Source organism: Danio rerio, chromosome 11, assembly GCF_052040795.2.
Source record: "Danio rerio strain M-AB ecotype USA chromosome 11, GRCz13ab, whole genome shotgun sequence".
Taxonomy (NCBI): domain Eukaryota; kingdom Metazoa; phylum Chordata; class Actinopteri; order Cypriniformes; family Danionidae; genus Danio; species Danio rerio.
In genome coordinates, this window is record NC_141031.1 from 30,608,121 (window position 1) to 30,633,649 (window position 25,529).

The following is a 25,529-nucleotide window of genomic DNA, read 5'->3' on the forward strand; positions in this document are numbered from 1 at the left end:
TTAACATGTTACTTACAAAAATAAATGGTAGTTTTATCGATTTTAAGTATTAAACATTTAATCAATGTTATTATCAAAATATTGATATTAATAAAATTATTATAATAGAATAGATTGTGATTTTTTTATATTTTACATTTTTTATAAGATGACGACTATTGAGTTTAAAAATTTACTTTAAGCATTCATTAAAAATAATTGGATGATTATCTCAGTTTGCTCGTAGCAACACAATGTGACAAGAATAGCACTCTAAAACACTGATTAATTCAATTAAAATGCATGAATTAATACATTTAAAAACAACACTGCAACATCTCAGCTACTCTCACATTACATGAAAACCTTTTCTTTAATTATATAATGGATAATCAAATGATGCCTTGCCTTGATTAAGAAAATTTAAGTAAATTAATTTTATTTAAAAGTGGCATTACAAGATCTCACCTATAGTCACCTTACATAAAAAAAATTAAAATTGTTACTTTAATTTTATATAATTGTATATTAATGGGGAATCAAATCAAGCCCCTGTTTTTAACCCCCTGTAACACTTTGACGCTTGGGTTAACGCTTGATCCACTCCCTAATAGAAAACAAAACAAGATGCAAGGAGGGGTCAACCCTTTAAATAGTGACAAATTGTTTGCCCTGACCTGTCTCTTTAATGGGATCTATTATGTTTCTTTTTACAAGATAAAATAAGTCTCTGATGTCAGTTTGTATGTGAAGTTTCAGCCCAAAATACCACACTAGTTATTTTTTAGAACTGCCCTTTTTAGGCGTTGATCGAAACTGTGCTGTTTTTTTTAAATGAGATTGTGCTTTTTTCAAAAGATATATAAAAGATATACATATACATATATATATATATATATATATATATATATATATATATATATATATATATATATATATATGTATGTATATGTGTGTGTGTGTGTGTGTATGTATGTATGTATGTATGTATGTATGTATGTATGTATGTATGTATGTATGTATGTATATATATATATATATATATATATATATATATATATATATATATACATACATACATACATACATACACACACACACACACATATACATACATGTATATACAAACACACACACACACACACACACACACACACACACACACACACACACACACACACACACACACACACACACACACACATACATATATATTTTGGGGGAGATCCAATGTATATTTATATTACCTGTTATTTAATTATAGTATATAATATAAATTTGATCACCCCTACAAAGGTTCAAACCCTTGCGAATGCATATTTGCTCCAATCAATTTATGAAAGTAATATGAAACTGGCAGTTTTAGACACCAACAGACACCTCAAATGTTCACAAAACACTTGTAATCTATGTTTGTATCTACACATAGTCTAAAAGTACAGTACATTTTTATGCATTGTTTGCATTTTAATTGATACCAGCTCGCACATAGCAGGTAAACAATAAAATAATAAGTGCAATCTTTCATGATCATCCATTTACTGGCCCATTTACATAAACCGGAGTCCATTGGTTTTATATCAAGAATAGGTCATCTTTGAGAATCACACATCTGCTAAAAAAAGCCAATCAGAAGTTACTGTAGGTCAACAAACATTCAAAATAAACAATGAAAATCTAAATATGTTTGATTCATAAATTAACTGTAGTTTAATTAAATCCATACATTTGGTTTATTACACAAACTAACTTGTGTAATACATTAGAATGTATTACACAAACTAACATTATAGTAAATCAAATGATTTTGCTTGCATTAAAGGCAAAGATTTTTTGAGAACTAAAGTATATCTACACGACAGGTGGACGCATTGACCACGGACACCATGAGGGAAAAGCCAAGCAGGCCTTACATGAAGCTGTGGAAATGGACCGGGCCATTACTAGAGCCGGTCTCCTGACAAGCGAGTATGACACGCTAACCGTGGTCACAGCCGATCACTCTCACGTCTTCAGTTTTGGAGGCTACACACCACGAGGAAACTCCATCTTTGGTAAATGATGAGCTCTTTAATTACAGAGTAGACTGTGATTTCTGGCCCATGTATTGACCTTTAAGTGTACTTTTACAGGTTTGGCCCCTACATTGAGTGACGTCGACCAGAAGCCTTTCACAGCCATTCTATATGGAAATGGCCCAGGGTTTAAGTTGGTCAACGGTGCCAGAGAAAACGTCTCAACGGTGGACTACCGTAAGTAATTACAGGCTTTCTGAGGATCTACTTTTGGGAGGATTGGAATGCTGCTTTGGGTTTAATTGTTCCTGTTTGGTTGTTTTTTTCCTCTTTTAATGGCATGTCACGTAACCGCTAAGACATATAATGTAAAAAAAAAAAAAAAAAGAAGCCTACTGTATACTCTGTAGGGAGTACAGTACTTTAAGGGTGGGTACTTAGATCTGATGGCACGCTTGATGGATTGGAATGCTTACAAACCATTTGAGGATATATGATGAGTAGGGCTGCACGATCAAATAGCAATTTTTCTAGTCAAAATTGCGATTTACTACCATTTCATAAAAAGAGCTACAGGCTTGATGTGGTGGTTTTAACAGAGCCAAATAAAAAAAAAAGACCAAGCGCAAAATATGCTAGATTAGGCTTCTATTTATTTAAAGGGCTATGATCCCCCCCCCACCCCCCGAGTGTATACAAAACTCCAGTTTAAAAAAAATCAGAAAAGTAGATGAGTCCAGCTTTGTTTTGCTGGCAGTGTCAAGTGGCGAAAGAGGGAAGGGTTTGCATGAAAAGGGGGGTTTCAGTACGAGCATATGCTGATTTTCACAGAGGCAAAACAAACACAGATGCAGATGACTAAGTTTATATGGACATCAGTAATCAAATTATTTGCTAAATTATTCATTTGTCGACTTTAACTGCAGTTAGGCACTTTCACTTTCATTCAGGAACATTTTAATGCATGCTCCCCGTGACAAACGAGATAATGGATGTGAGGAACTGCTGGAAGAGTGTAGTTTTTTATAATTATTTTTAGGGAGTTTAAACCTTTAATATATAGAATAGTGCAGAGAATTGATAGAAAATAGTTGGAAGCAGAGAGAGGGGAAAAGTCGGCAAAAGACCTAAAGGAGGGAATAGAACTCTGGTCGCTGTGAGCACCATGGTGCTATACTGTATGTCAGCGCACTTAACCACTAGAAAAGTGTAGTTTTAACAGAATGTTTGATACCGAATGGGATAAAAAAACTCAGCATTTATCTATTACTTAGACGCAGAGACTCGGCAGGTGCAGAGAATAGCATCAAACAGCCGTGTGTGTATAGAATATCCTGTCACACAATGAGGCGAAAATCCACACTGGATCCACACAAGGATCTAATCGCCGTGAAAGAGCTTCAGAAAATCCTTTCAAACTATAAGACGAACTTGCTCAAATTAATGCAAAAATAACCAATTTTCACTTTTTTTGTGAAATATATCTGTCCTAATAGTGTTTTTAGCTGACATTTATATGTGTTTTTATGTGTCAAAAATGTGTTTTGGTGTTTCATGATGGTTTAAAACCTCTTAAACATTTCCATTTATTTAAATTAAGTTGTCAGTTGTCATGACAAATTCATTCATTTTCCCTCGGCTTAGTCCCTTTATTCATCAGGGGTCGCCACAGCGGAATGAACCGCCAAATTATCCAACTTTACACAGCAGATGCCCTTCTAGCTACAACTCAGAAAAATCCATACACATTCATTCACACACACACTACCGACAATTTAGTTTATTTAATTTATCCAATAGCGCATGCCTTTGGACTTTGGAACCGAAGCCCCCAGAAGAAACCCACACCAATACCAGGAGAACATGCAAACTGCACACAGAAATGTAAACTGGTCAAGCTGGGACTCGAACCAGCAATCTTCTTGCTGTGAGGTGACCGTGCTAACCACTGCCACTAAAAGTGCCAGCACCACACTTGGAAATTACCTGAATTATTTAAAAATTGTCAAACTCAACAGTTTAACTGAAAGGGAGTTGTAAAACTATTTCTAAAAATAAAGAAAAAAGTGTGTTCCTTTAAGTCTTCATTGAGTGGTACGGCTGGCCAGCTGTTCTCTGATTCAGTGTCAGCTCTGAATGTCAAACTCAGCAGCTGTTGACTGATGATATAGTGCATCTCTCTCGGTTTCACCACTCATCTTTCTTCTTCTCCCTCTAAATGTTTGACAAGTCATAGAATTATGGCTATTGTTCTGGTCGGCATCTCTGTTTCATTCTGTTCTTCTTTGCTTTATCTGGCTTCTCTTACTGTTTCATTATTGTTCCGCAGCACAGGTTTTTCTGCTTCAGTTGCTGTTTTTTACTGATTAAGCATATCAGTTCGTCTGGGGATGTCAAATGTATAAAAGGAGGAAACACTAATTTATCTCGTTTTTAAATATTTATTAGTTAAATAATTAAATAATTAAATGTAAGTATTAACTGGGTCAGTTGGCATTTCTGTGTGGAGTTTGCATGTTCTACCCGTGTTCTTCCCAGTGTTGTGTTGTGGCTGGAAGGGCATCCGCTGCGTAAAACCTTTATTTATATGATTCGCTTGAAAATAGCTTAATAGATTATGTACTTAATTTTCTGCTTGGAAGGTTAACAAATTCTGTAAATATATTTACTGGATAAGTTGGCGGTTCATTCCACTGTGGCGACCCCTGATAAATAAAGGGACTAAGTAGAAAAGAAAATGAATGGATAAATCTAAGTATTAAATTGCTTGATGCAATATCTTCTGCTGGATACTGTTGTTTTAAATTGTTCATTTATTTTTTAACTTGTGGGTTATTTTCTTTTTATTTAACATAAGTTTTAATAAATCTACAATAAACAATTTATTTATTAGTTTTTATTAGTAATTCAAAAATGTTTACACTTTCACACACAGTGTATTTTTAAGTAATTAATGATATTAATATTTAATTAGTGCTTATTAAATATTAATACAGCTTTGTAATTACTCATTTATTTCCATTAATTATTTAGAAGAAGCTTAAAAGATACATCATATATTTAATAAGGATTTGGTAATATTCAGATTAATATACAATTAAAGCAGTGTTGTCTTAAATATCAATTTTAGATTAATTGTGATTTAGTTTTAATATAAAATTAGAATTACTTGTTTATTTCTCCTAATTATTGTAAAAGTTTGACTACAAACCGTCAAATATTATATTGAACTAAAATAGTTCATTATTAACTTATTAATTGTAATTTAATTTTCATATAAAATGAAGTATTTATTTGTTTATTACTTTTAATTATTGAGTAACTCTTTCAGAGTACATACTACCACTCCAACTTTCATTTGTTAATATCCATATAAACATTTAACTAACATAGTGTTTTATAATTTAAATTAATTTGAATTAAACTCCAATCTAACACTATAATTGTATATTTACTTCTCATAATTATAAAGAAATGCTTTCAGGCTTCATACTATTGTTGGTCACACTTTATTTTGATGGTACATTTGTTGAATTTAAGTTACATTGCATCTACATGCCAACTAATTCCCATTAAATAATAAGTAGACTGTTAGGTTAGGGTTGGGCTTAGGGTGTGTGTAAGCTGACATGTACTTGCAAAGTTTCTTTTAGTCAGTTAAATGTCTGTTGAAGGAGCAGTATCAGCAGATAGAAGCTGACAGTATACTAATACTCAAATGGACCATCAAAATAAAGTGTTACCCTATTGTTTGTTTTATGTATTATATATGTATAATGTCACATTTCAATGATTAATTTTCATAAGAATTAAATGCATTCAGGATACTATCATTTGGATTTTAATTGATTAACATTAATAGTTAAGCTATTTAGTTTTATTAAATAACGGGATATTTATTGTTATACAACAGTTCTGTCTGATTCTCAAATCTGATTGGCTGATAGCCCTGCAATATTCTGCAATATCAGAACTCTTACAGCCTCTTTACTCTTTGTGTATTACTCCGCCCGCATACAGCCAGCAAAAAGCAGACACTACAGATCTAAAGTTTAAAAGATGCTTGCTCAACTGTTTAACTGTCAGCTTATGATTTGAATCCGGAAGAAAGTAGTTCCTCATACAAAAGGGTTTTTGAGACTCATGTTTGATTTTGTTTTTATATACACAATTATGTTGTCAAACTGTTGTATAAACGCAATATCACACTCTTAGCAGTGCACTCGGCCTGCGCCCTCGTGCCAACGCACGCCTCCCACCAGTGCCATACAGCCATATCGCACTGCTACTCGTGTGATATTGCTCATTAATCTGATTTCAATATAACCTTTTAATTATCACTTAATTCTCCAAATCCAGGAATATTAATTTTACATTATTATTATTTCACCAAAGTAGTTAGTCAATAAAATTCTTATTAAAAAAAACAAATCTCAGTCAATCGATAAATGCCATTCTGATATTCTAATATCTGGTCCATCTTCTGCCACCAGAGCAAAACAACTATCAGGCTCAGTCTGCAGTTCCTCTGCGCATGGAGACTCATGGAGGTGAAGACGTGGCCATCTTCTCCAAAGGTCCCATGGCTCATCTTCTTCACGGCGTCCAGGAGCAGCACTACATCCCTCACGTCATGGCCTACGCCGCCTGCATCGGCCAGAACAAAGACCACTGCCGGACAAACTCGGGCTCTTCTTCATACTTCAGTCACATCTCTCCAGCACTGCTCTTTCCTCTCTTGGTCAAATGGCTGCTTTGCTGACCCTTCTTCTCTTAAGATGTCTTCAGATCAAGAACTTTCCTTAATCTTTCTTTTAAGCAGAGATGATGTTGTTTTTGATAATACTGTACATGGTTTTAGTTTTTAAGCATTTATCAGCATTGGGACCAATGTGTGGGCGTTTTGGAGAACCTGAAGAGGCCAGTTTGAGATTCTGTTGCAATCATGAGAAGAAAATGTAAAATGCTCTTTGTTTTTTAAAACACAAGTAAGAATGTTGGTGTAATGAATGCCAGTGATTCAGTGCATGAATGTGATGTTGGTGTTTAAAGGGTTTGTTTGGTCTAAAATGAAAACATACTTGTTATTTACCCAGCCTCAAGTGGTTACAAACTTTGTTTCTTTCTTTTGTTGAACAAAACTGAAGATATTTGGAGGAAAGCTAAAAAAATTAACTATTAGCTTCCAACCACCTATTTTTATGGGAATATTGCATTTAAAAAAATGCTTAATGGAAATGTCAAGATGCACATAAACGTTAAAATGCACATAAAAAACTTGTGCGCACAACTGAATAGGATAAACTTTTGTTGAATAGTGATTGAAACATTACCAAATAAATTTCAGCATTCGTTTCAAAAAAGTCATGTTATTTTTGTTTTAATAGTTAATTTGATAACAAAAATTGGTGTGATGGAACGCCATTAATGGACAAGCTAGTGGACCAAACATATTCTGAAATGTAGTTTTGGTCATTCTAAAATCCCTCAGCCAAAGTCTATCATCAAAGTAGTTGAGTATTATAACCTCAGAAACCGCGTTTACTGCATTTCGTCTTCTGAGTTGCAAGTCATATATTATATAAGGAAAAAGAGCAACGGTGGCTTCTACTGCTAAAAATTGCATTTTTCATTTTATTGTTTGGTGGCAGTTTATCAGGAAGTATTTCTGTGTTTTGTTCTCTTTGACACGTTGGATGAAAATGGTTCTTTATTCGCAAATGTTTTATTCCTGTTAGTTTTAAACACATAATTTTGATTAGCATATTTGGATGAAAACATTGCTATTTAGAAAACACAAAGGCTATGTTTAGATATCAGCAACGTAACCAAAACTGAACTTGTTTCTTGTGTTTAGAAAAAGTTTTACGTCTACATGAAAATGGTTTCAAAACAATCGTCATTTCCCAAAACACTGTATTGCATATACAGTATGCCAGGCCGGTATTTGAGACCGTGTTAGTAAACAGTGTCTGTAGGAAAAAGACAATGTGCTGTCGGTGGATCGGCGCTTATGTTTATGTATGTGGTGTGTATGTAAGATCCATCTCTGCTTTTGGTTGTAATGTTGAGTAAATCCCAAATTTATGGCCACAAATACTATGGAAGACAATGGTTAAAAGTTTTAAACTTTTTTTAAATATCATCTTTTGTATTAAACAGATAAAAGAAACTCAAACAGGTTTGTGACAAGTAAAGACTGAGTAAATGATGATAGAACTTCTTCCAACTATTAAAAAAGATATACATTCAAATAAATAATTAATGCCAAATGTAGTCAGATGAAAACATGGCTAATGATGGAAATTAATGATGTTTTATGAGGTAATTTACAAATTGGATGATCCAAACAAAGTGTTGTGAATAACAAGCTCAAACGGCACATATTTTAGATGTGAAATTTTGAAAACGTTTAAGCAAAGATACATCAAGTTCATTAAAATGACTGTAAAACATTTACGAAGTTACAATCTAAACAATGGCAAGCTGTGTTAACCCAATATTGGGTCAAATACATTGGACAAATTTTTAAAATTATATTTAACCCAATATGGACAAACCGAACATTTGGGTTTAAAAGTGTAATTTAAATTGAATTGAATAAATGAACCCAAGGCTGGGTTATGACAACCTATCATTTTTTAGAGTGTAATATTTCTATTTTACTGTATTTTTTAATCAAATAAACAAGATTTCTCTGAATTTTTTTTCACGAAGTTCATAAAATAGAACAGAAATGATTTTGCTCCTTTTGTGATCTTTAAGAAAATAATTATAACAAATAAATGCTTTTTAGATGTTTCAGGTTTTAAAGTGTGAATCTAGCTGATATTTGACCAAAAAATTTAAGAAAGAAAGAATTAAATTTCCACTACAACTAAAACTAAACAAACCACAGTCTGCGATTATTAGAAGATCATTTATAATACACCACCACACCTCATGCAAAAAAGTACTCAAAATCATCTTTTCACACAGCATTTCTATTTTGTCTCACATTTGAAGTCAAATACAATCTACCTCACTGGCATATGGGCATAACATCTGCCTTAAAGACCGGTTCAAAACACCCATCTGCAACTATTACTCCACTTCTTTGAAAATAGACTCATTTTACAACTCACTTAGAGTCAAACATTTTAGTTTTACTATTTTTTAATCTATTCAGCTGATTTCAGGGTCTAGCAGGAGCCCTTTTAGCTTAAATTTGCTTAGCATAAATTATTAAATTGGATTAGACTATTAGCATCTTAATCAACAAGGATATTTGAGGACTTAAAGCTCGACTCATCTTTAGTTACATGTACATTGTGTACTAAGACCGACGGAAAATGAAAATCTGCTTTTTTTATAAGTCAATAGATAGGAACTACACCCTCATACTGGCGTAATAGTCAAGGAACTTTGCTGCTGTACCATGGCTACAGCAGGTGCAAAGATCATAGACACCACTGTTACCTAGCTGGAAACTATTTTAAAAGCAGTTTTTCTTAATACACGATGTAACTACAAACTTAACTGTTTTTTTTAATTTTTTGAGCGAGATGCTAATGGTCTAATCTGATTCAATGGCTTATGCTAAGCTAAGCTAAAGTGCAGATCGGCTTAATGGATTTAAAAATAGTAAAACTCAACAGTTTAACTGTAGGGCAGTTTAAAATGAGCCTATTAAAAAAAAAAAGTAAATGTTTCCCATAATTTTTTTTTTTTTTTTTTTTGGCGGAATTCTTTGTATGCAAAGCAAACATTATTGTCTGAATTATAAACATGCTTGATGCTGAAAGCAGAAGCAAATGTGGTTTATGTTTTTGTTATGTTCATCCATCATGTTTCCACATAATTGTTTTGAATGCAGAATCTGAACGCTAACTGTCCATTTGTTATTTGTTTATAGCAGTCTGTGAGTCTCTCTATAAATGTCGGCAGTTCATGAATGATAACAAAAATATGGATTTGAAGTAAAAGGCCAAGCGTTTATTTTCATTGGATATTCAGTTGGAGTCCAATTCAAACATGCTGTTACTGCAAAAGTCATTAAATATACAAGAAGCTCTGGAGATGCAGAAATTACACAATAAAGAAAATATGTGTGGGGAGATGTGGTGTCATTTTGTTTCATATGCTTTAGTGTAGTGTTGTGGTTTAGCATAAGAGATTAGACACTGTTTAAAGGGCCTTAGTGAGCAATATGAGAAAATAAAATGACTAATAATGACATTTAGACATGAAGCTTAACGTTTCGAATGGTTGCTGCTGTCAGGATTTGAGGGATGGATATTTTATGGCACATTATGAGCGTAGTGCGTAGGTGCATTTCCATAAAAATCACAATTGTGACAAATGTCTGGTCAAATAAGTCAGCAGCATCAGCTAGCGATAATATAACGTATGATTTAGAGATAGATTTTAGAGGCCTATGAAATCGCTGAATATGGTCATAAAATGGAATTTAATGTTCTATGTGTAATGTCAGATTTTTATATGAATAGACGATTATAACTAGATGTGTCTATTAGTCACTAAGATGGGGGCTACTGTTTGTGCATATTATGAAGTTATGAAGGTAATTTATGAAGTTAATTATGAAGTTTGAATGTCTTTTTAGATGTGTGAATCAATAAATTGGAGATAGTTCTTATAGATACTTCAATATAATAATAATAATATCAATAAATGGCTTATTAAAAAAATTCTGGAATAATCACACATTTTCTTCAATGTTTTTAAAAAGACTACAATATAATAATTTAAGGGGAGATCCTGATATCATGGAATCATGATATAATTTAATTGTGTGAGAATGTCAGAATTTTATATTACTAGATATATATTTATAACTAGATGTGTCTATTATAATTAAGTCACTGAGATGGGCGGTGATGCAGTAGGTAGGTAGTGCTGTCGCCTCACAGCAAGAAGGTCACTGGCTTGAGTCTCGGCTGGGTGAGTTTGCGTGTTTGTGAGGAGTTTGCATGTTCTCCCTGCGTTCGTGTGGGTTTCTTCCGCATGCTCTGGTTGCCCCCACAGTCCAAAGACATGCAGGTGAATTGGGTAGGTTAAATTGTCTGTAGTGTATGAGTGTAAATGAGAGTGTATGAATGTTTCTCAGAGATGGGTTGCAGCTGGAAGGATATCCACTGCGTAAAACATGTGCTGGATAAGTTGGCGGTTCATTACGCTGTGGCGAATCCGAATTAATAAAGGGACTAAGCCGAAAAAAAAAAAAATTAATAAATGAAGTCACTGAGATGTGGGCTACTGTTTGTGCATATTATAAAGTTAATTTATAAATGTAATTATGTCTTTGTAGACATGTAAATCAATAAATTGGAGACAGTTAATAAAGAAACTTTCATATAATAATAATAATAACAACAACAATAATAATAATAATAATAATAGTAGTAGTAGTAGTAGAAGTAATAAATGGCTCATTACAAATTTTCTGGAATAATCGCACAAATTTTCTTCAATGTTTTTAAAAGGACTAACAGAATTTAAGGGGAGAAAAAAAGAATCATGATATAAAATAATAAGACTAGCCTTTTGATTCCTAAAATTAAATGAAAGCAATAAAACTCTTTAGTATTTCAGAGAGAGTTGTCTTGACTGTCGCATCTCGCCAGGTTATTGCTTTTTCTACTCTTTTAGCTAAACGAGTCATTATTATCAAATGGAAACAGGTACTTCCTCCATCTCATGACAATGATCTTTAGCTGCATAAAACTTGAGAAGTTTTGACTTGCAGGATCTTTCAAATCTTTTTACAAGACGTGGAACCCTGTTTTAGAATATATCAAAGGCTCACCCAGTTCAGTTCTAATAGATCAGTTCTAATACACAGTAAATAACTGGAAAGAGGAATTATTGACTACTTAATGCAAACTTTTCTCTTTTTAATTTTTTTTTGTAAACTTGCTCAATTATTATAATTTTTCATTCATTTTTTATTTAAATTTTTTTAAAGATGTTTATTTTTTCTAAGAGGATATGTTTGTTTTTAAATCATAAATTTATTTTTTCTTTTCATTTTGAGGGGATAATAAGAAAATAAGGAAACTAAGACAGTGTATATTTTTTCCTATGTTGAATTGTATACTACTAAGCATGGTCTTGTTAGGAACCAATAAAAAAATGCAACCAATAAAACTGTCCAGAAAAATTAAAAAGAAAAAAAAGTAATCAAGAAAATGGTAAATAATGGATCTCAATGAATAATTTTCATTTTTGAACAAACAATATGTTTTCCTCTAAAATGGAGAGTAATAATACTAATAGTATAAAAACCTACTAAAAGGAATAAAACATTTTGGCCACAACAACAACATTTTAGGGGGAATTTTTAGGAGTTTTAAAATTTGTACAAATGTAAAAATTAAAGTCCCACAAAAATTTAAAAAAGGAAATATATACATATATTTAACTTTAGAAATAACTATTTCTTAAAGTTTCATTTTGTTCAGTCAGGTCTGTCCTAGAGCAGTGAAGAAGCCACCGCCGGCTGCTTTAATGAGGGAGTGTGATATTTGATGTCACCTGAGAGACTCCTCTATGGAAATGAGCAGATACCAAGCCCTAAACTCATCTTCTTTTAGCTTCTTTGGCCTCTGTCAGAGTCCCAGTCTACTTGTTTTTATCATCCTCCTCCCATTTTACGTTACGTGACAATTTGCCAGAGCTTCAGTCCTCGTCTTCAAGGCTGTGGGTTTATATCCATCATCTGGATCTGCCTATATCACCCTGACATTCAAATGCCAGAGCCGTTCATTTCCATAGACTGCAGCGCCAGTGTCCTTCTGGCCTTCACAAACTGGTGATAAGACATAAAGCAGTGGGGGAAGCGGGAAACTACAGCAAGACAGGCTTTAAATGAACAAGGTATGAAGCCTGAAACACTGAAAAAAGTATTTATAAATATGTTTACTAAAATACCAGTAAATTTATCAAGCCAACATATCTTATTTAATATTATTTAACTAGAAATTTTATATGATTAATTTTCCTTCTTATTATTGTAAAATAATTATACATATGATTTAATGATGTAAATAGTAAAAATATTTATACACGGCTGTCGACCTTAGATGGCTAATGATGGTTTTGGAAAACGCACCCCAGAATAGTTTGATAGTCCTACGGAGTGATGCGCCTGTCTAACACAAGTATTGGGCCTAGGGAAAGCCATGATATTGAAGCCCAAATCATCACTGATCCACCCTCATGCTTCACAGTCTGAGTGGTATGTTTCTTTGGGGCTTCTCCACACCATAACTCTCCTATATGTGAAAAAGACAGTAACAGTGGACTCACCATAGAACAATACAAGTTTTACATTGTCCACAGCCCAACATTTACGCTGATGGCACCATTGAAACGGACATTTGACATTGGTATGAGTGACCAGTGGTTTGGCTACAGCAGCCTGTCAAGTATACTGACCCTGTGGAGCTCCTGACAAACAATTTTGGTGGAAACAGGAAAGTTTAAGAAGAGCTTGTATAAAATATGAACAAGTATTAATCTATTTTGAAAGCCCAAAATATGAACAATAGAGCGTTATATAAAATAATGCTGTGCAATTAATTGAAAATCCGGTTTCGATTTCGGCTTCTAACGATTATGAAAAATCATTAATCAAGATAAACGATTATTGCATCATATACTGCCCCCTTTCCAGTTGTACACATTTGTTGCTCTGCAAAGCTCAGTTTCACATGAAAATGACTAAAAGCATGAACTGTAATGTAACGTGCGCATTGTTCATTAATGTAGACCCTACATTAGAGTCATTCGTATTTTTAAAAGCGCGAAAGAGCACATGCTTGTTTGTGTGTGTGTGCGCGCCGCACTTGGCCTCGGACAGCCTCGGAAATGAGCAGAGCACACCCATCTAACGCCATCTTAATGTGAGCGCTTTAATGGTCAAATACATGCACATTTGTGTCAGAGCGCGGTGTTCAGTGATTATTTATATTAACCCTTGTTTTGGTAATAAACAAACATGTTGAGAATCAAAAGACATCTGAAAGAGAAACCATATCAGAGCCGCACTATTCTTAAAGTGACAGTGCGCAATATCCCTGCTGCCGCCTGTTTTTATTATTAATCAAACTACAAAAGGAGAAAATCCCTCACTGCTCTTGACTGAAGGTCTTTTGTAGCTTAAGTTTTTTTCATACAGGGAAGATGCTTAAAGCACAGTTTAAACATAATAGATTTAATAACTCATTACTAATAACTGATTTCTTTTATCTTTGCTATGATGACAGTACATCACATTTAAGATACTAATATTCAGATTAAACTGACATTCAAAGTTCAGACAATCAAAAATAAATATTGCTTAAAGGGGCTAATAATATTTAAAATAGGTTTCAAAATATTTAAACCAGCTTTTATTCTAGCCGAAATAAAACAAATAAGCCTTTCTTCAAAACAATAATATTATTGAAAATACTGTGAAAAATTCCTGTTAAACATCATTTGGAAAATATTTATATATAAAAATAAATTCACAGGAGGGCCAATAATTTTGACTTTAACTGATAATCGTTTTGAATAATCGTGATTACAATTATGACCCAATATAATCGTGATTATGATTTTTCCCATAATCGAGCAGCCCTAATATGAAATTATATGCTTTTTTTTTTGTCCATACGATATATACTGTCATATTGCAGAACCCTAGAATCAGGATATTTGAGTCAGTACTTTGTTTCCTCTGTCCTCTACAGTTCTATACTCGTCCTCTGAAAGGAGCATGTGTGAAAGAGAGCTGATCTGGAGATCTGTCTCCTTGAGAAATCTGGCATCAGGCATGTGTAAAGCGGGCTGAATAAACCGAGAGAAAGGGGCTTTAAACAGACTCTTGCTCTCTCAGATCAAACCAGCAGCGCAGGGCCAAGCTGACAGCCATCATAAAGAGAGCGCTGAGGCTGCAAGAAGATCCTAATGCTGGCTTTTACAAACACTATACCCTTCTTTAACCCTCTCTCGCTGACCTCTTACACAAGACTTGAGCAAAACAAGCCTTCAGGAGCAGGAATAAAGTGACAATGAATGGAGAACAATGCATCTACTATTGTCAGATCTATCAACATCTTTGATTGGACGAGGGGTTTATTGTGGCTCAGAAAGACTAACGCTGTCATTTGGTGTTCATAAGTCAGAGATACTTATATAATCACTGGGTCATTTTGTCTGTTTTGGATTATTTTATCTGTAATTATGATATTCTGGTTAATAAACATTTATTAAAAAAAAAAATTTTAGTGCCTTTAAAAATATTAGTACTGTACACAATGTATGTGTGTGATTTTTTCTAAAATAATGTAAGCTATAAGGCTTCATCTATATTTTTAATCCTTCAATATATATTTAGGCTTAGTTTATAAACTTACATTATTTATTCACTCATTTATTTTCTTTTTGGCTTAGTCCTTTTATTAATCTGAGGTCGCCACAGTGGAATGAACCGCCAACTTTTTCAGCATATGTTTTACGCAGTGGATGCCCTTCCAGTTGCAACCCATCACTGGCAAACATTCATACACACTCATTCACATAAACATATACTACAGAAAATTTAGCTTACCCAATTCACCTGTACCATCTGTTTTTGGATTGATGGGGGAAACTGGAGCATCCGGAGGAAACCCGCGTGAACATGAGGAGAACATTCAAACTCCACACAGAAACGCCAACTGACCCAGCTGAGGCTCAAACTAGAGACCCTCTTTCTGTGAGGCAAACGTGCTACCCACTGCACCACTGTGCAGCTCCTAAAATTATATTTTCTCAACTGAATACAAATTTAGCATGGTGATTTATAGACTGGATAGAACATGAGCATACTATTATTGTTATTAATGTTGTATTAATATCCCATAACAATATATTAAGTAATGTGTAGTTGACCATTACATGAAAATGTATTCATTTTATATCATGATATAACGTTTATGTTATTTATTATAAAACATTAACTAAAATCAAACAAAATAAAAAGTCAAGAAAATATTTCTCATCTTCATTTAGTTTAATTTGATGTACAAAAACACTGTCAAAAATGATAAAAAAATAACATAAATATATAATAAGATTACTAACACAGTACCTGATAAAAGTCTTGTCGACTATCCATGTTTTAAGAAAACAAATAATAACTTGACTTCTAATACATCATTTGTTATCAGAAGTGGCTTATATGAAAGGGAAAGGCCTCTAGATTACGCTTACCAAAACAAAATATTATCATGTCTTGATTTTTAATTATTTAATTAGGACAGTAAGGTCTGACTTTGCTTGGACAAAAGTCTTGTCACTTAACAGAAATAAATGTACATTATAGGATATGAAGTCATGGTGCAGTGAAAAAAAGAATTAATAATGTGTATGACTCAAATGAGCTTAGATGACTGCATCCATACATCTCTGCGAAGACTCAAATAACTTATTAATGAAGTCATCTGGATTGCCAAAGAAAGCACTCTTGCAGGACTTCCAGAGTTCATCAAGAATATTTGGATTCATCTATAATGCCTCCTCCTTCATCTTACTTCAGACATGCTCAATAATATTCATGTCTGGTGACTGGATTGGCCAATCCTGGAGCACCTTGACCAACTTTGCTTTCAGGAACTTTGATGTGGAGCTGAAGTATGAGAAGGAGCGCTATCCTGCTGAAGACTTTGCCCTCTCCTGTGGTTTGTAATGTAATGGGCAGAACAAATGTCTTGATTCCTCAGGCTGTCGATGTTGCAATCCACTCTGCAGATCTTTCGCACACTCCCATACTGATGTAACCCCAAACCGTGACTTCTTCTTCACTAAACTTGACTGATTTCTGTAAGAATCTTGGGTCCTCCATGCGGGTTCCAATAGGTCTTCTGCAGTATTTATGATGATTGGGATGCAGTTCAACAGATGATTCATCTGAAAAATCTATCTTCTGCCACTTTTTCAAATGATCAACTAGAACACAGGTGTCAAACTCAGTTTCCGCAGCTCTGCACAGTTTAGTTCCAACCCTAATTAAACACACCTGATCAAACTAATTGAGTCCTTCAGGCTTGTTTGAAACCTACAGGTAAGTGTGTTAGAGCAGAGTTGGAACTAAACTGTGCAGGGCTTCGGCCCTCCAGGAATTGAGTTTGACACCCCTGAACTAGAAGTTATTTTATGTTGCTCTTACAACTGTGATCGACAACAAAACTTTAGTCAGGAAGTTGAACATTAAATTAAATTAAATTAAAATACATAAAATACTGAATTAACAATATACACTTGATATACTAGATGTGGATGTGGGTAATTTTAAAATTATAAATAAAATAAAATAAAAATATATTTACTGATGAGATGCATCCAGACATAAAAAACACTGCATACGTGAAATATGACTAGTCCACAAACACTCCAATATTCCTTTAAAAATATATTCTTAACTCCAACAACTTCAAAGTCAAAATACTATCGTCATCCAATACCTTTTTGTCTGGGAAAAAGGCCAAATATCTACAAATACAACCTAACAGCATAACCATGGATTCCTCAATATATCACAAAACTGTTCTCCAGAAAAAGTTGAGGTCATTACAGAATACCTACATGACTGAATATGACAGTGAATGGGCTTTAATAAATGATCTAGCCAGTTACCCAAGAACCTTTGGCATTGAATATCATCATCCACTGGCGCTCGCACCACTTTCCTTCACACACAGAGAATAACACAGGGCCACAGGGGTGATTTTTTGCCTCAGTCTGTAAATTAATTGAGAAGGAGAAGAGTTTCTGCTTGGCCTCCGCCGCATATTGCTTTGGTTTGTTCTTTATAGGCGCTCGACATAATGAGAATAACGAGAAGAAACAGGCACAAATGAGTCTGCAGATGAAAAGACACAAAATGAATTCAGCTGAACACGACGACCTATTCCAAAGGCACCATGTTGAGAAGATTTTTTTCTTAAGGAAAACGCTATTAAAATGCCAATTTAGCTATGTGTGTTTTTCAGGTTATGTAATGCAGTGTTACAATACGAAAGCATATGTTGTGATTTTCTAGGTATAAATGATGGTGGGGGCTGAGATTAAAATGCAATGATTTTATCTTTAACAAATATTGTGAGTTTAAACAGTTACACCATTACGTTAACACCAACCCAGGCTCATTCTGAAAACGTACCGCTATAGTCATTTCTGGACCTGGATCTGGTCCCAGGTGGTCCCTGGTCCCAGGTGGTACGTTTTTAAACAGTTTTTGTTTATGCGAATCCACCAGTGGCTACTGTGTACGCTTTTTCAAATGTCAAATTTCTCTCAAGAGTGCTATTTGCGCCTGCTCTTCTCTAATAAATCCACCAGAGTCTGCTTTCGACTGACTGACCCACACTCCTCCTTCCCTAAACCCAACCAATAGTGTTTTCAAAAGCACAGATTGACCAGGTAACAAAAACCAAAATTTTAACAATTTATAAAACAATGAATTACTTTCTGGTCATCGGATATTAAGCATGGACATATATATTGAGATTGTGACTTTTGAAAGTATTAAATCGCTTTGTAAACGTTTATTATTACCATTTCATGAATCTCCCCATTCAGTTGAATAAAGCGATTGGACCTGAAAGCCGCTCCGCGTGCCGTCACAGCTCATTTGCATTAAAGGCACAGGCACCAAAATAGCTACACTGTGCAATGATTTGAAAATCCCCATGTTCAGAAAGGTATAATAAATAATCTGATGGGTCTTTTGAGCTAAAACTTTAAAGACACATTCTGGAGACACAAAAAACGTAATTCCTGAAAAAGCTAAAATAGGTGCCCTTTAAAACAAGCCTTACAGGGGTTGTTCGCTCATAAATTAATATTTTACTCACATTTTACTCTCCCTTAAGTGGTTCCTAATCTTTACGAGTTTCTTTCTTCTGTTGAACACAAATAAAAATGTTTTGAAGAAGGTTGGAAATCTATAACCATTAATGTCCATAGTAGAAAATATTAGGTTTCCAGCATTCTTCAAAATATCTTCTTTTTTGTTGAGAAGAAACATGAAGAAATGTTTGAAACAAACGAAGGGTGAATAAATGATGACAGAATTTTCATTTTTGGGTGAACTATCCTTTTAACTTAATATACGTCAGTGGTGTCAGAAACTCACACTGGTAAAAAAAATTATGGTAAAAAAGCGGCATCTGGTTGCCAGAACTTTACCGTCAAAACTTCAGTATTATTATGTATTATATGCCAGTGTTTTAAAGTACAAACTTTTACACATTATACCTTTGTTACACAGACAGAAACACAACCATAAGCAGGGGATGATAAGAAATTCATATGATGAACCAAGCCTCATTCACTTAAGCATTTTTACAGTGTTCTTTACAGTTGAAAATATAGTCAGTTTTACAGTGTACATTTAATTAATTTAGGTAAATTTCAAAGGGAAATCAAGATTAAATATCTTGAAAATATATCTTGTCTATATCTTAAATATTTTGATTCAAGAATATTTACATTTTGTCTGGAAAACAAGACATAACTACTGAGAAAGTAAATGTTGATATTCATTTTTAAACATTATTTAATATCATTTCTTCATTCTATTGTCTTTACTGTTCTCCTGTTGCCTCTATTAGATTTCATTTAATTGCAATAAAAAGGTAAACTTCATATTTTGTGAGATTGACTTCTAGGTTATTGTTCTTAATGATAACATAAATGCTTCTGAACTGAACTATTACTGTTTAAAAAATCTTTATAAAACATTACATTTTTTAGGCTAATTGGTCAAAAGCTGTCTTTTATTCCCAATCCTAGAGAGGCATAGTCTTATTTACAAATACATGCAGCCTAAATATTTCTATGCAGAATCACAGTTTGCTGAATACTTTTTTCAAAGAGAAATGTCTATGAAGTGGCATTTTTGGCCGTTACAGACTGGATTTCCTGTCCCAGTTTTGACTCCAAGACAGTATGTTCTGTTTTCTGTTCCACCAAAACCCATTATCCTCAAACGCTGATCCTTCATGGCCTGTTACTTCTGCACCAAAAGCCTGCAGCTCATAATGGTCAGGACTTTAAAAGATGTGTGAGAAAAATCCCTTGCTCAGACTGGACTTTTTCCTTTTATTTTGTAATTTATTCAGCGTGAAATACGTCCTGTGCTTTCTCAGACAGCGCCAGGGTCAAACGCTTTGAGTTTAATGTTTACTGAACATTCATTGCTTGTGTTAAAGTTTCACTGTGGGCAAAGCTTACACTGCAATTTGTGACAATCAAACAGGGCAGTGGAAAATTTCACTACAGCTGTTTGACATTGGTGTAATATGTAAACTGTTTGTGTCACAAGCTAACATTTCCCATAAGGAGAGAGACCTTTTGGATTGTATTTCAGTTTTTGTTGCACATTTTTCTCTGGTTTTCAGCTTGTGATTTACGAACGATCAAACACAGAGAATATATTGAGGTTTCTGCATGAAAATATTTACCCATGTCATTCTTAACACTGCTTATTTGGCCTTTCAGACATTTGAAAAATCTGATTTTGAGCCATGATGTTATGTTCAAAATATTTGGTACTTAACTCATGATAGAAGCCTGTAAAAGCTGGGTTTCCATCATCCTATGTTAATGTGCAGTTTGAAGTGCGAAAAGCAAGTGATTGTAACAGCAAATTTTCATTCATTCATTCATATTCTTTTTGGCTTTAGTCCCTTTATTTTGCTTTTTTTTGTTCGAACTCAGGTCGCCATGCATCAACGCGCTAACCACTACACGATTGGTGCTGACTTGTTCTCAACTTTTGGAAAAATCAGCTGCACTAACCTAAAATGTCTGAAGTTGAATGAACTAAAAACTCTTTTGGAAATTGGTACCAAGAAAAAAAAAAACCTTTTCAAAACAAAAAAAACATAGTTTGGGAATAATAAGGGACAAAAAAAAAAAATGAAAGAAAAATGAATGGATGCATGAATGAATGAATGCATAACATTTGCTTTATGTTAGTATGGAAACCAACATTACAGCCATCCCAGCATGAGCATGCCCGATCTTGCCTGACATTAGTTTCTAATAGAAAATTATCAGTTTTGTAATGATCAATTTAGTGTCTATTTTTGACAAATCACATGCACAGTCAAAGTGTGAGAAAAACAAACAATCCTGAACACTTTCAATACTTGCATCTTCATTTAACATATGTTTTTATTCTATATCTGTTTATAAAAAACAGTTATGCAAATGTCTGTAGTGAAACTCTATTAGGCACGCTGATTTATAGGTCTTAGGACTTATAGATCTGCTTCCAACCACATCATTAATGGTGCAGGTGATTGGCTCCTTGACATTTAAATATCTCAGTGTTCTCTGCCCTCCTCCACCACAGTACCACATACAGTACACAGGGGGAAATTAGTATTGAACACGTGACCATTTTCCTCAAAAAAACATTTCTAAAGGTGCTGTTGACTAGAAATTTTCACCGGTTATGGATAATAACCAAATAAATCCATATATGTAAAAAAAAACAAATCTAACTAGTTTACAAAAAAAGTTATGTGTAATAAAATGAATTGACACAGGGAAAAAGTATTGAACACATGAAGAAAGGTAGATGTAAAAAGGCAGTGAAAGTGCAGACAGTAGCTGAAATCTCTTGGAAGTTATTCAACAACCCTTCGCCCTTCGTCATTGTAAATTAATATTTGCTATTTCAATCCAACATCTACATTATCAGGAGGATGAAGATAAAACCAGGGTGGACATTTCAGCAAGACGATGGCCCCAAACACAGCCAAGGAATCTCGTAAATGGTTTCAGAAAAGAAAACAAAGCTATAAAATGGCCCAGCCAATCACCTGACTTGAATCCAACAGAAAATTCAAAATAAAGATCGGATTTGACAGATGAGACAAACAGAATTACACAACTCATTTTTTTTTAAATTACTTAAATTTTTTATGTTTGTATTGTTTGGGTTTTTACAAAAATCTGTTTTAATTCCATGCCAAAATATTATTTCCAGGAAAAAACATGATGCTTATTTCCCCCAGTGTAAATCCGCTACAGGGTGTTTCATGTATGTCCTTTTTGCAGCCGAATATTCTCAGATAGCATGTGTAGAAGATCTATGCTGCCAAGACCAAACATAAACATTGCCATATTGACATATTCTTTACCGTACTAAATCTCTCAGAGAATTGTCATGACAGAAATCTTTCAATTGAATTTAATTTGATTTAATTGTGTTAAAAATAGATTCTACGTCGGTGCACTGACCACTAGGCAAACCGAGAATCTCTTTTTAACACAATTACATTTGCAAACATTTCACAATTCCCATCCCTCCATCTTCACTTCCTTTCCTATCATAATAAATGCCATAAAACAAAATAAATGCATATATGCATAAAGATTCTAACTGCTGATTTGACAAACTAATAAATTAAAATACAATGAAACGAAAACTCATTTAATCATGAACTTTTGGTCATTATAAGATTGTGAGTGATCATTTGTTTTGGCTGAACATAATACTGCTCATCAAGGACAATTAAGCATGACAGTAGTCTAAACAAGTGTCACACTGACTGATAAAACACTCCGAGAGATAAAAAGGCATCGAACGAGTCAAAGGAACTAGGGTTTGCAGTAAAACGACCACCAGACGCTCAGCATGTACCGCAGCCTGCCGTGACTGAAAACAAATGTTCAAAAACAGAGCAGGGTATATAAAAAGTGTTCATTAGTCTCTCCCACAGTTCTCCAGTAACAGTACAGCTCAACCAAGAACTGAGACGTGCAGAGAGAATCCATTTAATGCTTTTACAAACTTTATATATGGAGTAGACAGCCTCAATCATGAACGGCCCATGCTGGGAAACAAAACTAAACAGAAAATGCGCAGAGTCGATTCTTTGGTTTAGTCTGAGATGTCGTTTTGTTGTTTGTAGTGGTCATAATATTTAGTTTTGATTCCGTAACAAAGTTGGGTCCAATGTATAGGAACTTACATAAAGATAGAAGGGACTTTAAGACCTTTCAAAGGAAATCTGTTATGCATAACCTGTTGAACATTAATATGTTTGACAAAGGGTGTGCTTTTGTTGACAAAATTGAAGTCTTTAATAATAATAATGAACTTTTACTTATTCACTTGTGGATGACAGATGATAAGTCTGAATTCATTCATAAGAACAACACCTAATCATTGTGAGATCTGGGGGCTATTTCATTAAAGTGGTTTAGAAAAGCGGGGATTAAAGTAAAAAGCCTGACTTCAATAAACCGAACTAAACGTCCACACTTAAACTGGTTCCATAACAGTAAGTTGAAGACTAATCCGAGTTCAGTTTAAATAATCTAGATAACTGCTCGTGCACATTACTGTCATAAAACATTAAAAGTCGAGCATAGATACACTGATTATGTTGTGTGCTACTATGGCAATTTCGAGAACTGAAAGAGCTCTGAAATGAGAGACACACAGCGAGTGAGCCGCGTTTGTTTTTAGAATTCAAATATTTAAGAATTTAAACATAATAATCAAATAATTTGGCTCACAGGAAACAGCAGATTGTTCAATAGGCTACATGTGTAGCAATATATTTTTAAATGGGCTATAGGCAATTATTTAGGCCTATTAACATGAAATGAAATAATTGTCATAATACATTATGTGTGTGTGTGAGTGTGTGTGTGTGTGTGTCTGTGAGAGAGAGAGAGAGAGAGAGAGAGGAGAGAGAGAGAGAGAATATGAGAATGTGCTTACAGCCAATTGTTGCTTGCAAAGAAAAGGTTTTAATGCATTGCAGGCTCCCTCTAGCATACAAAATTTGCTAAATATAAGCACATTAGGTTTAAAATAAACAAAGAGCAGTGCACGCACAAGTGGTGGGATTTTTAATTTGCTGCCGCTCAGCCCGGATACTTCTCCTGATTATTCCACTCAGTTTATAGCTTTAAAGTCATTATTTAAGAAATGTAGTCTTCATCTTTATATTAGCCAGTGTCTTCTTCCCCCCGTGTTCATGTGGGTTTCCTCCGGGTGCTCCGGTTTCCCCCAAATCCAAAGACATGCGGCATACGCTATAGGTGAATTGAATAAGCTAAATCGTCCGTAGTGTATGAATGTGAATGAGTGTGTATGGATGTTTCCCAGTGATGGGTTGCAGCTGGAAAGGCGTCTGCTGCGTAAATCAACAGAAACATAAAAATATATATAATTTAGTTTGTATTTGTTTTGTTTGCAATAACTTCTTTGAATTTAAATATCATTAATATATTATCATTATATTCTTAAAGATGTTTGCTGTGCGTGTGTATGTATGTACAGTTGAAGTCAGAATTATTAGCCCCCCAATTTCTGTTTAATGGAGAGAAGATTTTTAATTACTCTAGTTATTGTATAACGATGGTTTGCTCCATAGACAGTCGGAAAAACAAGCTTAAAGGGTCACGAAACACCAAAACACATTTTTTGAGCTGTTGACAGTCGTATATGTGTCCCACACTGCTAAAAACACTATTAGGACACCTATATTTCACTAAAAAGTGTAAATTGGTTGTTTTTGCGTTATTTCAAGCTAATTCGTACTTCCGGTTTGAAACGAATTTTTGAAGCTGTGTCACGGTCATGACATAATAGCGTTGTATTCCAGCGTGCAGACTGGGCGTCTGTGCCAGAGTGTGTCTTATTACGTCTTACAGTGTGATGCATTAATGCATGAGTAAGGCTTGGTTCAAACCAATCAGCGCGCTCTATTGTGCAACGTCATTAATATTCATTACTGTCACAGTGTTTACGCCACAGAGACGCCACGTTGTGTTGGCAAAACAAGCGTGAAGTGTTGCTTTTATAGTTTGCTGCCGTTACGTTTCATTTTCATTTTCTCTTTGTGAGAGCTCATCTAGACCATGTGTGGATTACCAGTGTACGCGACGCTCGACAACAATAACTTACGTGTCTAAGGAGGATTATTGTTTACCTGAGAGCTGTTCTCATCTGCAAACGCTGAGATCCGGATTCGCTTGTAGTCTTCTCTTCATAAAGACGCGGCTCTAGTTGCTGGTGATTGTCCTGTCTCTACAGATTTGGTAAGTGAGCGACCAGTGCTCTTTGTTTATTCAGTTTGTTCGTATCGAACTAAGTTAACTATTGCACCGAGTGAAAACATGTTAACACTACAACCAAACTTTACCCTCGTGTAGGGTTTTTACCGCATTTTGTGACCGGAATAACACGCGCGGCTTTCTGACGCTACCTGCCGTGTGCATCTAAGTTTCCGGAAAATGCTGAGGTTTTTTTTCTCTCATTCGCCGTGCGGTATCAAACATTGCATAAAAAATACACGCTTAGAGCAGTTCCTCGAATTAAATATCTCGTTTGTCGCGAGGGGCATGAATGAATTCCCTGAATGAAAGAGCCAAACTGCAGTTAAAGTCCACCATTTAATAATTTGGCGAATAATTCGACTACAGATGTCCATGTAGGTTAAACACCATTACTTTCTCCTGTGTGTGTGTGTATTT

At 34.3% G+C, this 25,529-nt stretch overlaps 2 protein-coding genes across 6 annotated transcripts in view; one reads left to right on the top strand and one right to left on the bottom strand.

Moving 5' to 3' along the window:
- alpl (alkaline phosphatase, biomineralization associated) overlaps nucleotides 1–10,090 on the top strand; it is a 44,593-nt gene extending 34,503 nt beyond the window's left edge. For 3 of the 5 annotated variants that reach the window (XM_087271949.1, XM_087271952.1, XM_087271950.1), the window contains 3 exons: nucleotides 1,842–2,033; nucleotides 2,112–2,231; nucleotides 6,488–10,090. In XM_087271949.1, the coding sequence (XP_087128075.1) occupies nucleotides 1,842–2,033; nucleotides 2,112–2,231; nucleotides 6,488–6,756 (581 nt within the window). In that variant the 3' untranslated portion in view covers nucleotides 6,757–10,090. 5 annotated transcript variants of the gene reach the window in all.
- The window catches only part of ece1 (endothelin converting enzyme 1), a 131,188-nt gene that overhangs the window by 83,946 nt on the left and 21,713 nt on the right, over nucleotides 1–25,529 (bottom strand). The window lies entirely within an intron of this gene.